The sequence below is a fragment of the Talpa europaea genome (assembly GCF_964194135.1).
Source record: "Talpa europaea genome assembly, chromosome: 11".
Classification (NCBI taxonomy): Eukaryota; Metazoa; Chordata; class Mammalia; order Eulipotyphla; family Talpidae; genus Talpa; species Talpa europaea.
This window is the reverse complement of record NC_140078.1, coordinates 101,631,092-101,645,659: the sequence shown is the minus strand read 5'-3', so window position 1 is coordinate 101,645,659 and position 14,568 is coordinate 101,631,092. Positions and strand designations below refer to the sequence as shown.

At 51.9% G+C, this 14,568-nt stretch overlaps 1 protein-coding gene across 1 annotated transcript in view; it reads left to right on the top strand.

Annotated features, from left to right (window-relative positions):
- The window catches only part of GRM7 (glutamate metabotropic receptor 7), a gene marked incomplete at both ends in the record, with an annotated part of 567,779 nt that extends 555,410 nt beyond the window's left edge, over positions 1-12,369 (top strand). The window contains one exon of the mRNA XM_084247524.1: positions 12,320-12,369. Within this exon, the coding sequence (XP_084103650.1) occupies positions 12,320-12,369 (50 nt within the window). The remainder of the gene's footprint in view (positions 1-12,319) is intronic.
- Positions 12,370-14,568: the final 2,199 nt, after the last annotated feature.

The following is a 14,568-nucleotide window of genomic DNA, read 5'->3' as shown; positions in this document are numbered from 1 at the left end:
AAATTTCCAACAACATTTAGGCCAGATGGCCAAAGCATTCCCAGGAACCTGTGCCTGCCGCAGAAGACCCTAGAGCCCTTTTTCTTTCCCCCTGCGGGCTCTCCAGCCAAGACAGAGCCGTTCAGGAAGCTTCTGCCTGTGGGTTCCAGCAGTGGGTGTGCAGGATTTGCCCTCCGGCCACCTCATTCATGCTTCGCAGGATTCAGGCTGCACCAGGATAGAACATGTTGCAGAAAAGGGCCCAACTGACCTTATTTTCCATACTCTGTAAACTGATAATCCTAATGATAGGACTTTACAAGACACAGCATTTTATTTGCCTCACCACAATTCTGCTTTCTTTTCGCCTTCAAGTCCAACAACACAGTGAAGAAATAATAGTACAGACAGGAAACAAAAGATGGCAGATGGCTAATCGTGTGGAAAGCAAAGAATGCTAGAGGGGCAGAAAGAAGAAAGGAGCTTATTCTGCCTGGGGAAGTCAAGGAAGGCTTCCTGGTGGAGGAGGCAGTGCATTTGCATCTCACAGGCTGACTAGGAGGTGGTAGGTGAAGGCCACAGTCTGTCAGCTGAGACAGAGGAAGGCGGCAAGCAGCAGGCATTTGAGTTCACAGATGCAGGAAGAAGGAGCTGAGGGCCTGTGGGCCGCTGACCCAGCTTCCGCTCACAGGGACTGAAGCATTTGCCAGGAGGAGGACAGGGGTTGTGTATGGAGCCTTGGAGGGCAGCATGGATGGGAAGCACCCAGCTGTGAAGCTGACGTCTGGCGGCCTAAGGTTGTGTTTTACTGCAGCTCATGCCATCGCCTGGACCGGACAGAGCACCTGGGACTTGGGTGATGCTGGTGGGTAGGTGTGAGGCGTCTGCTCAAGCCTTCTCTCTCAGAAAAAAAAAAAAAATTATATATGACCTACCTCTGTATAAATAAACAGACTAGAAATGTGATATATAAATAGCAATTATACCTAATCTTAAAATTGTGCCTGTGTACCCATTTGACATGCTGGCCTGCCACCCAGCGCACTGGCCTTCGGGGCGTCATGGCCGGACAGTCAGGGGTCTGGTGGCTGAGCAGGCAGCTCCCCCTCATATCAACCCGATTTCTCCAGCCTCTCTCGGACGCGTGGGGTTTCCAGGCAGAATTCATGTAAGTTTGGGACCAAACAAGTTTGAAGACATCTGCTTTCAACATCTGGCATCTGCTTGGTGTCTTCAGTGCCCCGGCCTGGCTAGGTGGCCCCCCAGGATTTCTGACCTTTCTCCAGAACTGGGAGTCGGTGGCCCAGTGCTGTGTCAACCAGGCACACTGCCAGGCTCCCGGGCCCTGCTTCCTCGGCCTGGATCCTATCCTTTGCCCCCCAAAGCGCCCTCTTCCCTGGGGCCTGTGGTGCTATCTGAAGAATTCAGGGGATCCCCTCTGAGTGTAAATGCCGGCCTTGCACAGGTGTAAGAATTATACTCTGCATTCGTTCTAGCTTGGGTTTGTAATTTCAAGTGGCTCATATTCTCCTTCAAGCGCATTAAACGTCCATCATCAGCCCCATCTGGGTGGAAGAATGCCTGATTTCACAGATCTCAGCCTATTTCCATTAACAAAAAAAAAAAACCAACTTGGAAACCCCACAGGACTCATTTTTGCTGCTGCAAAAGATCTTGCACCCAGTGCAACCCTGTCACTCACAGACACAGTAATCGCTGGAGATTATCCGTCATCTTCATTACAGGTAATTTCAGGCACCTTGTTCAGCCTTGTCACTCACCTTCCTGGCGCCCAGCCAAGCGGGATGGCAAGAGCCGGGGCCAAACCCTAGGCCCACAGCACGTGCCTAAGTAATGGTATGACGGGGTGTGGGAACGTGGAGCCTCAGCCCCACCCAGACTAACAGCTCCGCAGCCCGGAGTGTTCTCAGCTCCTCTCCACCTGGCTCCAGCGGCTGCCGCCCACGCTGACAGGGAGCCCGCAGCCAGCCTGTCTCTGCTGACCCGAACCAGCTTGTCCAAACTGATCCCAGCGGCGGAGGCTGTTTCCAACACGGTCACGTTCACAAGTCCCGGAAAATGCTAAGTGGGTCTTGTTTCCAAGCCCATGGCCAGTGAGCACCCAGCCGGCGGGGCGCTTCGTTCCCAGCCCAAGTCACGGCCGAACCTAGGCTTCTCCTGCCAAAAATGTGGCACTCGGGGCTCTCCTGGCATGACAGATTTGGAGAAATGACTCACCTTCTGCTTCTGTGGGCATAAAGGGCTCGCGCTGAAGGGCCCACTAGGGAAGTCTGCAGCCCCGGCCACCAGTGCCTGAGCGAGTTGGAGCTGGTCACCCACGTGTCCAAGGGCTTAACACCCCGTCTGCTGAGACAGGACACTGTCCACTGTTCCACTCTCACTGTGAAGGAACTGGAAATAAACGCCCCCACAAACGTAGGTACCCTAGAAACGATAGGTAGCCTGGCTTCTCCATGCTGCTCTCTTTCTTGTCCCACGCCATTGGGAGAAGAAGCTGTTTTAATCCAAACCGGATTATGGTGAGTGAGCGGGTGTCACCTAGCTCCTGCCAACTCCAGTAACCGGCATTTCCTAGGGGCCGGGGTAGTAGGACACGCCCAGCGGGAACGAGGCTAAGTGGGCGCTCACTGCCGGCTGACTCCCGTGCCCACCCGTGACGGCGCCTGCGGGCAAAGGCTGTTTGTATTTGTTGGCTTCATTTCTTTGTCTTTGTTTTTTTTTTTTATGTTCCCATTCTGTACTTTTTTCTACTGATTATACAAAGATCTTGGGGAAAACATTAGCACATTGAAAACATGTTTATAAGAAGAGTGTCTGTTTTAGAGAGTTCCTCGTCAGCTAAAAGAAACAGTAGGGAGAAGAGCTACCCACAAGACGCCACCTTAGGGAATTGGCAAAGCACCGCATCTCCTGCCTTTGGAGTCTTTGGGGAAAGGTCTAAGCAGTTCTGAATGGAAATAAGATCCTTCAACCGTGAGGGACTCAAGTACTTCTGGGGAGTGACTACTTCCTTAGGCGCAGGAGAAGCTTCACAGAGTGGACCGAAGCCGCTGAATCTGCTGAGAGATCACAGCCCACGCAGTAGGGCCACGTCCATTTCCAAAGACGTCCCTCAGGGTTCTCCGAGCCTGTCGGCCTCACGGACAGTGGCAGAGCTGACATGGCGCCCCGCGCTCGTCAGCGGAAGGGACCCAGCCAGGAAATGCAACCTTCTCTGGGAGGGCGATGCCTTAGCCGGCCACATCCAAAGGAATGATTAGAGATCATGGCAGCCCGCACACCCTTCCAGAGCAGAGGGTGATGGCTAGAGAGAGACACAGAAGCAGCGTGGTCATCGGCTGAGCCCCCCAGCTGAGCCCCTGAGGTTCCCCTTTATTTAACTTGCCAAACCACATCGAGAGAGGACTGGCCACGCTCAGCAGGGTCTTCGCCACCAACCCGCATGTTAAAGTGGAGGTTAAAGCACATGGACGTGTCTTTTGGTCAAAACAAGAGGAGATGGACGCACGGGGGAGCAGACCTGGCCCATGAGGCTCAGTCGTCCACCTCGGGCAGCAGCCCAGGGCTCCCGTCTCAGCCTCCCGCAGAGCACTGCCACCCCCAAGCACGGTGAGCCCCCCGTGGCCCTGGGGATGGTCCGGATGGCACCAGCCCCCTTAGGGGAGGAGGGGCTGAACAGAGCCAGGAGACTCACAGCCGGGAGCGGAATCTGGACACCATCCAAGTGACCCGCAGCACACGGCCTCCTGCACCTGCTGCTGTGGCGAGGATGCTTCAGAGGTGCCCCAGGGCCTACGGCAGAGTGTGGCGGGCAAAGTGAAACACCTCTTGGGAAAGCGAGTGAAGAAAGGCCCAGAACTAAAAGACACGTCCCTTCGCAGGCAAGCCTGAACCCTGGAATCCCTTATGGCTGCAAAGAGGTTTACAGAAGAATTCGTCCCACGATTCCTATAGACTGGGCAGCAAAATACCTCATTCCTACACCCGTCTCTTGTCTCTACAAAGAGAAAGCAAGGGAGGGGCCAGAGGGCAGGAGCTGCGTGCTGATCAGGGATGGACATGGTGCGGCCAGCAAGGACGCAGGGAGTGACCGCTAAGTGCCAGAGGCTGCTCCGCCCATGCAGGATCCTGGGGGCCATGCGATGACTCGATGCCCCGCCGAGAATCTTCCTCAACAGTTAAGGAAACTCAAGCACAGAGAGGCAGGGCAGCCTGCCACGGTCACACGGGAAGTGACAGGCTGGGGATGCGGACCCTCTCCCACACCCGCCAGTCTGTTTATTAACACTCGACTTACACACTTTGCACATACGGAAATCAGGACTCAAGGGTCGCAAATTCAGGCTTCTCATTTTTAAAGTCATTTGTTGCCTCCTAGACTCTCCTCGTTCCCCCCTACATGCTGTCTCTGTGTGTGTGTGAGAGAGAGTGTGTGTGAGTGTGTGCGCATCCTCTCCCCCTAGGAATGGGGCAGGTACTCGGCAGCCCTGCAAGACGGAGTCCCCTCCACCCTGCCCCCTGGCCCCAGGGTGCTCTCCCCTCCCACGGTGGGGACCCCTGTGCTGGTGCAGAGTATCTGGGAAACTCGACTTCTGGCTCCAACGCCTGGAACCAGCCGACAGCGCTCGCTGAGGTGCCAGGGATGTTTCAGGGCTCAGGAACTGGGGTGGATGGCCCCCTGCCCGCTCACGGCCCCCTGATGCGCTCAGGCTGCCCCGGCCCAGGGCCTGTCCGAGCCAGCCGCCCCCACGCATGGCATCACTCCCCACGCCGGGACACATTCCCTGCCATCATTTCTACTCTTCTGCCTACGGGAAAAATAATGGTTTTCAAAATGTGGCTTAGAGTCTATAAACTGACCATTACGCAGCATCATTTCCAGCAAAAGCAACACTGATGTTTAGTCCTGGACGTGTCGGGGACTAAGCCGGGGGCGTCTATTAGCAAGTGGGGAGCACCTGCCGGGTTTTATGGAAAAGGAGCTTCCATGGCCGGGCCAGGGCTGCTTCGGCTCCTGGACACCACAGAGGATGCAGAGCCCAGAGGAAATCTGTCCAGCGGGACACTGCACACGGCCCACTGGATCCTCCCACGGCCAAATGATGCTGCTGATGGGTTCAGTTTTCACAGTTGGTTCTAGAAATTGCCATGAGGCTGTATTTGCAGGACATCAAAATGGCTGGGTGGAAAGTGATGGGCCGGTAAAACGCGTGTCCAGTAGCTTCTGGCTCCAAGGGAGCGAGGGGGGTGCGCCCGGGGGCGTGGGTTTCCCTCCTTGCTTCATTCCTCGAGTTCAAATGCTAATGTTCAAAAAATAACACTGTGCTCAGTCTCCTCGGGGAAGTGCTCTGGGTATTAACCTTCTGTTGCTCAAGTGGGGATTCTGGAAGACCCCGGGGCCTCTTCTGATCAGGCAGCCGAGTCCAGAGAGGCTACAGGTGTGGCCGGCTAGTGCCCAGTGTCCTGAGAACCGACCTTCTCCGCCGTTCTCTTTGCAAAATGGCGTTGTTGACCCCTTCTTCCTTATCTAATGATGGGTGGACAGGAAATATTGCCCAAACTTTGACCTTAAGAAGAGGAAGCCGTGCCTCTTGCAGCAACACAAATAGGGCTGGGGTGATGATGCGCAGGGACATAATCAGGAAGGCAAGGCAGATCCCGGGCAGGCTCACCCTCCGCAGGAGAGAAGTAACGAAAGGAGCCAGATGCACAAACCAGAAGTGAAATAATCCAAGACTGCAAAGGATGATGGTGACTGGGGAGGGGCAGCTGGAGGGAGAGGGCAGGGTGCTCTGATGGTTACTGGCCCATGGGAACCACTGTGACCCTGACATAGCCTGCCCCGAGAGCCTTCTCCACTGCAGCAAATCCACAGCTGCAAAAGGCAGTATCTGCTGTGACACTGGATGCGGCCCTTCCTCGAGCCTCCACGTAGCGGAGGGAGGGATGCTGATGCTGCCCTCGGCGCTGGCTGGGAAGTGCCGTCCAGTGTCCAGCACATGCCCAGAGTCCAGCCAACTCCACTACAAACCCTTGTACTTTCTGACGCCCCATTAGGAGCCAGGCATTTCTTAACATCTAGGAAAGACCTCTTGAGAAGAATTTGGGGGTCCCATAATTTGGGGGGCCTATTATTTCCACAGAGTTGAAGGCTTCTGTGTCACTCCATATAGTTGTTGCACAAATTGTGTCACTTGGACAAACCCTGGGGGTATTACAGCCTGCCTCAGGTGCTGGGGAGCACCCTGAAAGGCAGTTGCTGGGGAGCATGTCGCTAATCAGTGGTAATGGCCCAGACCCGAGCTTGAGCACCTCCCACACTATGGGCATGTGTGGCTGGCCCAGCCAAGTTGTCTGATGGGTCCTGCTGGGAGCTGCCTCAGCCTGCACTGTGCTCTAGCAATGCACACACAGCTCGATTCTAAACTGCAAAATTGAGTCGTGAATAAGTACAGGGTAACTCGCTTCGGCTAATCTAAATGACATTCATGTGGCACTCATCAGTAGAAATCCAATTTATTAAATCAAAATGGATGAAAGAAATATACAAATAAACACACATTTGCGATTGCTGCAGAGCAATTGATTTGCAAATAACATAAGAGGGCTTCAGCGTGGCTTCCTGGAATCAATGATGACCCGTTGCAGCGTGGTGGGGGTGGTGTGGACAGTGTGGGACAAGCTGCATGGGCAGCAGAAACTGGAACTTTCGCCACAGTGGAAACTGGCAAAGCCCTGCTTCCTGCGTTGGCTCTGCTGATTAACACCAGCGCTGGAGCAGCAGGTCTCAGGACCACACGTGTAAAGACAGGCAGCTGGAGGGAAGTGGAAGCAGATCGAGGAAGGGCCGACGATTCCTTTTCCTTTGAAGAAATGAAAAATGCTGGGTGCACTGAGCAACTCCAGCCTCCTCCAGACGAGCTGATACCTTCACAGAACCTTAAGCCCAAACTAAAGAGCTTCATTTTGCAGGAGAGCGACCTCCTGCTTGGAAGGACCTTTGTTTGGGTCCGTGTGGTGTGTGTGAGGGCTTCTCCAGACGCATCCAGAAAGACTGTAGGTTGGAGCTAAAATGCACTAGCCAAGTTATCCCAAAGCCTTGCCAAGAGCCTGACAGGAATTCACTTCTTTCATCCTTATAAAACTCTAGGGATGGCCAGTTTTTCAGAAGAGGGTGTGGCAGCACAGAGAGGTTGGGTGACTTGCCCACGGTCACACAGCTGAGTGGAGCCTATTCCTGTGTTAGCGTCGGGATTTTCCCACGGTTCCACCTTCTAATCTGGAGGTGGCTCTGCCAATCACTCAGCCCGGCCACAGACACGCTCCCAAGACACTTCTCAGTGAAAAGACACTGCTCGAGGGTGGCAGGTGTTGGGAGACAAAGGAAGGACAACTCCCTGCACAGCATGAAACATCCATTGAGCTCTGGAGTTCAGAGTCCTCCCCGTTCCGTCATGAAACTTTCCACACATGCAGGAAGCAGGAAGGCGGCAGGTGAGCCCTGTGAGATACACTGTCAGCCTGTCCTGGATCTGCTCCCTCTGGATCCATGTGGTCTTGTTTGCAACAATTTTGAAGTTAACCACAGACACCAGGATACTTCACTCCAAAGTATTTTAGCTGACGAGGCAGTGCAATCTCTGACATCACTATCCCATCATTATCCTCACCAGTCGAGTTCACAGGGATTCTCTGATAGCATCTCACACCCAGCCCCAGGCCTGCACGTCTTCTAACACAAGGCAACCCTCCTGCTTCTCAACTGGGTCTCCCAGAACCAATGCTGTGTTCGCCCACTGACCAAGATGGGTCTGTAGCCCCAGCCGGTGCTGGTGGCACTTGGCTGTCACCTGCAGAGCAACGAGACAGCTGAGTCTCTGGACGCACATCAGCTGAAGCCAGACAAGGCAGTGCTCTGCCGGCCGGTTTCTTGCACACAAATGTGTGTGTTTTGCAGTGCACTAATAACTTCGGTTCATCCTGCTGTGGGAGCCATGGATCATTGTTCAACATTGGGGGGAACTTATAGAATGGAACGGCCAAGAAAAACAAGAATTGGCTGCCTCTAATTATTTATAACAACTGACATCTCCCCCAGTGGAACACAATATCCTAAGAGCAGGATGCAGATGGTGCCACATTGCACACTACTTGTAAGTGTCTGCACACAGTAGGTGCTCAGGAAACATGCTGAATTGCATGGGATCAGGAACTGTTCAAGGTTGGAGATGGTTTCCACTCCCTTCACACCACTAGTTTTTAAGCTAGTTATTACACTGTGCACTCTTAGGCTGGGAAGCTCCTACTGCAGGCAGCAAGACACGGTGTCAGCAGGAGCCTTCACTCAGGAGGGCTAACAAGTTCCACTCTGCCACTCAGCCAGTGTGGCTGGGATTGCAACGGTATCCTTGAGCCAGACGTGGCTGCTGAGGTCCACCTGCTCCACGGCCTGGCATCGCTTATGCAGTCAGCCTCCGAAGCTCTATCGTGCCCAGGCAGAGCACAGCACAAAGAAGTCGAAGTCTCTGAGGTAGTAATGCTGGGTTCTCCCCCCACCCCAGGGCAAAACATCAACCAAATGCCCCAAATATCAACTCAGTTGAGCTTACAGTGTTCAAAACAGACCTGGCCTCCTGGCTTGCTGGGCATCGTCTCAGAATGTGGAAGCCTCTGCCTGGCACTGTATATCGTGCTGTACAAATTAGATTTCTTAAAGAAACACTAGTTCATTCCTTGGCTCTTTTCAGGGCAGAACTGAGAATTGATTTCTTGATTTCCCCAGACTGTGTTGGCCCTCCCTAGGACGCTGAAGGGAAAATAGCTCGCTGTGGTTTAAAAGTCAGGAGTGCGATCTGAGGAGACACAACAGTCAGCTTTGTCCACAGCAGCACAGCAGGGAGCCCACAGCATCACATCAGTGGCTTTGGGGATGGGAGCTGGGAAGCCTCCACCCACCCCCTACAGGGAGGCAGAGCCCCTGAAGCAAAGATGCCACTAGAGGGGCCTGTGATTTTCGGGGTGGGGCCTGCAGTTTTTTTATGTCTATGTCCATCTGAATCACACCATGCACACCCTTGTGCATAGTTACATCTGTGCACACAGCCAACTGTTTTAAAGAACTCAAGAAAACACTTGGTGTAGCATTATTAAGTGATGGCACCGTATTTTTGAAAAAAGAAAGCAGAAGTAGGTTGAGGGAGGAAGCCTCCTCCCTGGCACCTCATCAGTGTTTTCCATAATTCAGTGTTTCTCGTCATCCCAAAGAGAGTCCTTGGCGTCGCCACATCTGTCCTTTTCCCCTGACATTGTGTGACCCGGGTATTGAATGAGCCACTTGGCAAATGGAATTTTTGTGAGATGAAATTTTTGTGAGACAAAAAAGTTCATGAGAAAAGCACAAACAACGACTTGACTGAAATTAGTGTTAAATTACGTTTGATTTTCATAAAATCCCAAGGATAAAGTGCAACGCCTGACCCCTCTCCCGGAGCAAAGGCGTGCTGGTGACTCACGGTGAATACCCCGCTCTTGACGCCCCTCGGGGTCAGCGCCGGCTCAAGGCACCCTGCTTGAGAACTGCCGATGCAGCTAACTTTTGAACATTCCATAGGGACCATGTCCCATGCTGCTCTCCTCCCTAAACACTTTTAGTTTTGAAGCAGGAGAAAAAAAATAGCAGCTCTATGAAAATCACAAGCCTGTTTCCTTAGCCAGGGTTTCAAGGCACAACTATTTTGAGTGAAGCGATCTTCTTCCCTGGACCACAGATCTCGTGACGATGCAAATAAACGGAATTAACAGACGCCCTAGACACTCATCTCATCTACTCATAAGTCTAACGTGTCTTCACAATAAGCAACACACTGGCCGTTGCTCTGGGCAGGTGCGTGGACTGCCTCCCCCAGGCCCCGCCTGCTCCCCTCATCCCTCATGGCCACGTTCGTAGGTCCTTCCCCAAAGCAGCAGGGGGAAGGCTGATGGAGTGTCTAGAACTTTGCAGTTTAAAATACACAAGCTCTTTTACTACAGGAGAAACCCGACAGCTTGGACATCCGTGTAGTCAACAGCCCGTAAGTGACCGCAACTGTCCCCACCGCAGAGCCTGGGATGTCAACAGCCCACAGGCTTAGAGAAGCCACACCTGCAGGGTCTAGGTCACCCCTCAAGGAAGTGATGCAGCTGGTCAGACCCGGCCAGGTGTGTGCAGGGGGAGCCTGAGCTCCCTGCCTGGAGAGCAGAGTCCCCTGCTCAGGACTCTGGTCCTCTGAGCGCTCAACCCCTCTGAGCTCCAAGGGGGAATGACACGCACTCACTGCGGCCGCTGGAAACCAGCAGAAATCCACACAAGTGTCATTTCCATGATCATTTCTCAGTTTTAAAGACATCGCCCCGTCTTGGTGACAGCTTAATGTTCACATTGCCTGCAAGGACATTATTGTCTAAGTTATTCTCTGTGCAGACTCTTCCCGAGTAATTGGTGTTTTAAAGTAATCTGGGAGAGGAATTTCAAGTACGTTTCATTCCCTGTCCTGGACAGCTAGGCGTCCGCGGCAAACAATCTTAATTATTCACACAGTGGAGGTGGTCTTGAGTATTTAGGTCAGTGCAAGCGTCTGGATTTTTTTTGTTTGTTTTTTCTCCTCCCTCCTTTTGTCCGCGGCTCACAGGGCTTGCTGTGGCTGTTTATTGCAACTGTCAGCTGGGATCGTCTAGTGTAACAGGACTGAAGACAATGAGGGCTGGGTGGCAATGGGAGCCTGCCTAGAAGGCCCCAGCATTGGAAGGGGGGTGTGTTTGCGTGTGTGTGTGTGTGTTGAAGCACTTGACCAGCCACATGACCAGACTGTCTCTAAGACCCTCCATTTCTTGGATTTCTATCCTCCCTATTTCTAGTTTTCAAAGATGACTTAATAGAGAAATGAATCCGGCAGTGGGGATTTTCAAGGAGAATCCAAATTTTTTTAAAAGATTTATTTATTTATGCATACAAGAGCTGGGGCACAGGCCAGAGATGCAGGGGGTGAGAGGATTCACCAGAGACAGAGTGGGGAGCAGAACAGGCAGACTGATGAAATCCACTGCGGAGGGGAGCAGCGGACGAGACAGGAGAGGTCTGCCGTGCCATGTGGGTTGCTCCCTGGCCAGCCGGGCATCGAACTCAAGCTGTCAAGGCTGCAGATTGCTTCATGGCGCGGTGCTTTAACCCCTTGCACCACCAGAGAGGCCCCCCAGGATCCAAACTTTTAATCCAGAAAGACCTTCCCTCTGTGTTGGTGCCCAGATGTGTTCCTCACTGTACAGACACAAACTCTCAGCCGTCTGTGACTGCAGCTTCTCTGTTCCACTAAATTCACACTGAAATCCCTACTTACGGGTTCTGAAAAAAATCTGTACAATTTGTTTGTGTTCCATGAACACCACCATTTAGGGTTTGAGAACAGTCAGTAAGATCAGCCGCTGCTGAACGCCGCACCACACGGCAGTTACTTCATGTCCAACGAGCAGGTGCAGAATGACTAAGAACATGTCCAGTCACAGAAATTGAATTACTCGGGACTGAGAATGAGAACAGAAAGCAGAGTCCCGCTTTAGAGCTTGAGTCCTTATTTCCAGCACGTGGGCAGGAAAGGATCTGATTTGTCACCAGTGCCTACCCTCAGCCTGGCCTCTGGCAGGCAATCGACACAGTGAGTCAGTGAGTGAGTGAGTCAGTGAAGATGAGTCTGGAAATCACTTACCAAATGGAAAAATAATTTAGTCTACATCGAGGAAAGCAAGCGTAGGTTTGTGCACATGAGACTAATGGAGATTTTTGCACGCGTCAAACCAGGATGGGAAGGCAGGGCCCATGAGCAGGTAGGACTTGCTGATGACATTCTAACAGGCAGCCTGCAGTAAGGTCACCGTGTGACTCAGAACCGGAGGGGGAAACACTGGCTGAGCTGATCTATAGTCCACCCAGGTCAGTGCCAGGGCCCCAGGGCTTCCTTTCCCCAGCCCAGGCTGCTCGAAACACACCGCCACCTGGGTGGCCTCAGCACAGGGGAGCCAGCTAGAAACCCCGCCATGCTTGTGTCAAGTACTCGCCCTCTGGACCGTCAAGAGGGAGGTTGGAGAGGTCTCCGGACAGTGAACCCAGAGGGTTTGAGAAGTTAGTGAACGAAACCTCAGAACTCAGAGCCCAGGGACCCAAAACAATGTGTGTGTCCCCCCCATGAAGCCCCCATCTCGACTTTGCCCCCAAGGCCTCACAGACGCGGCTCCTACCTCTGCCAACAGGGCCACTGCCACCACTAACTCTTGCACCTTTTTCTTTCAGGCCCTGCTGCAAAAAAGAAGTATGTCAGTTATAATAACCTGGTGATCTAGCCTGGCCCAGGCCACAGCACCACGGAGGAGGAAGACCCTCAGTTATTTCGTCACCCAACCTGGCATAGGACTCTTGGTCCTGCCCGCCACCCATCACCGGAGGAGCTTCCCTGGCCGGGAGACTAACGTTAGAGGATCCAAGTGTCCTACATGGCTGCTTTATGAAATATTCTTCCTTTATCTTGGCTTAATAAGTCACTGGCATCAGCACTGCCAACTCGGCTGCAATTTCGGACCTTCCCTGCCAAAGGGAGAGTAGAGACTCCAGTCCCACTGGCTCTCTGGGTGACCAGCGGGCGCCGGGCCACCGCGGTGGGGCCGAGCGCTGTCCGGACCTCTAGAGACTTTCTGTACAGTTTGTGAGGACTCTTGCACTTTGCCATCCTTGGTTGTACCTTGGTTCGCTGTTTGTTTTCGAATGCCTGGTTTTCAGAGCCCTATTCACTCGGACGGTGGAACACTGGGGAGAATTTCAGAGCAGTTCAATTTTTCGAAAGATCTCGGCCGACTCAAAACAGAACCGCCTATGACAGGACTCTGTAATGCCGATAGGAGCGCTGCAAATCATGTTATATTTTTTAAGACAAAATGATATTTAAAGACCAAAAACTGTGCTGAGGAAGAATGTCCACCTATCCTTGGTAGACGTAGGCCCTAGGAGGAGGTAACGGCTGGACTGAATAGAGGTCTTGATCTTCAGAATGCATGCCAGTTACGTATTTTACAGTACATGTTACCAATTTCCGTTCGATATTTGTATTTGTGTTCTCTTTTGTTATTTTCATTAGGGTATATGGATATTTTGCAATAATTTTAATAATGATGAAGCTATTTGGAGACCAGAATATGGATTTTTCATGTCTTGAGGTTTTGTTCATGCTCCCCCATGACTGACCAGTGTGATAAGGACTTTAAAAAAAAAAAAGCATGTATGTTTTCTACTGTTTGTAATAAGTACTTTCGTTAATCTTGTTGCTTATGTGCCAATTTAGTGGGAAGAGAAAAACCCTTGCTGAAAAACTACCCCCCCCCTTCCATTCTCTTTCAATTCTGTGATATTGTCCAAGAATGTATCAATAAAATACTTTGGTTAACTTTTTTATTTCCTGCAATAAATATTTTAGTTGTTTATCCCCTTTCAGTTAAAGTCTATTTCATAAACTCTCAAGTCAGGGAGCAGTGTGGAGAAGCAAACTCGTTAACTCACCACCAGAGCTGAAACGCCCATTGTAAATGCAGAGCCACTAACTTCTCTCCCAGAAAAGGAGGCCTTCCCAACCTGTGCATTATTTTTCTTGGTAACTGAAGTTGAGACCTGACTACCCTCAGAAATGTACTCAACATGTCACCCAGCAAAAGGAGCAACAATGCCAGAGGGAAGGGAAAATAGAGAAGGGACTTGTTTCCATCAACAGACATCTGGGGGCCGGTCAATGGAAAGTAAATATGTCTGCAAAAGTTACCCAAAGACATAACTGGAAGATCACTACGGCAAGGCACTTGTCTATATACTCAGACAAACATGGCGGCCGTGTGGCTGGCGAGATAAACACCGGAAGTTCCCAAATCTCAGCAGTAGGAAGTATGCCCTCACGGTCAGCTCACAGCATCTTCAATGTCAGGAGCACAAAATAATATCTACAAGGTGACATGGGTGCTTAGCACTCAGGGCCTGACCCCAAACTCCAACCTGTGTTTAAACCACTCTCTGTGCATCGAAATGGTGACAGATACTCTACAATGACTCACATCTGAGTCCCACAAGTGGCAGCATCAGGCCTCTCCTGCGGCCCCTGAGCTGCCCTGGCCCTGTTAGGTGCCTGCCACTCGCATTTCAATGTCAGACTGAGAAGAACTAATCTTTCTCCCAGATTCCCTTGTCTCTTAAACATCCTACAAATAACAGATAAAAGGGGAAGAAAACACCTGAAAGTAAAATTGAGTCTAGATCATCCACATTTTACATTCCAAAAATCCCCCACCTGCTAGTTGTCCTTGATGGAATTACATCAATTCTCCATTTTCTCAGCTGGAGAAAAGAGTCGGTCGCACCGCCCATCGCATAGGGTCTAGAAGGCTCTGAGGGGAAGTTGACACACAGGACTGAGCCAGCTTGGCACAGGGTCCGCTTGCCTTCCTTCCCTGATAGCTGCTGTGACCTCCACTCTGGCCACCAGCAGCTTTAGCACTATCGGGTTA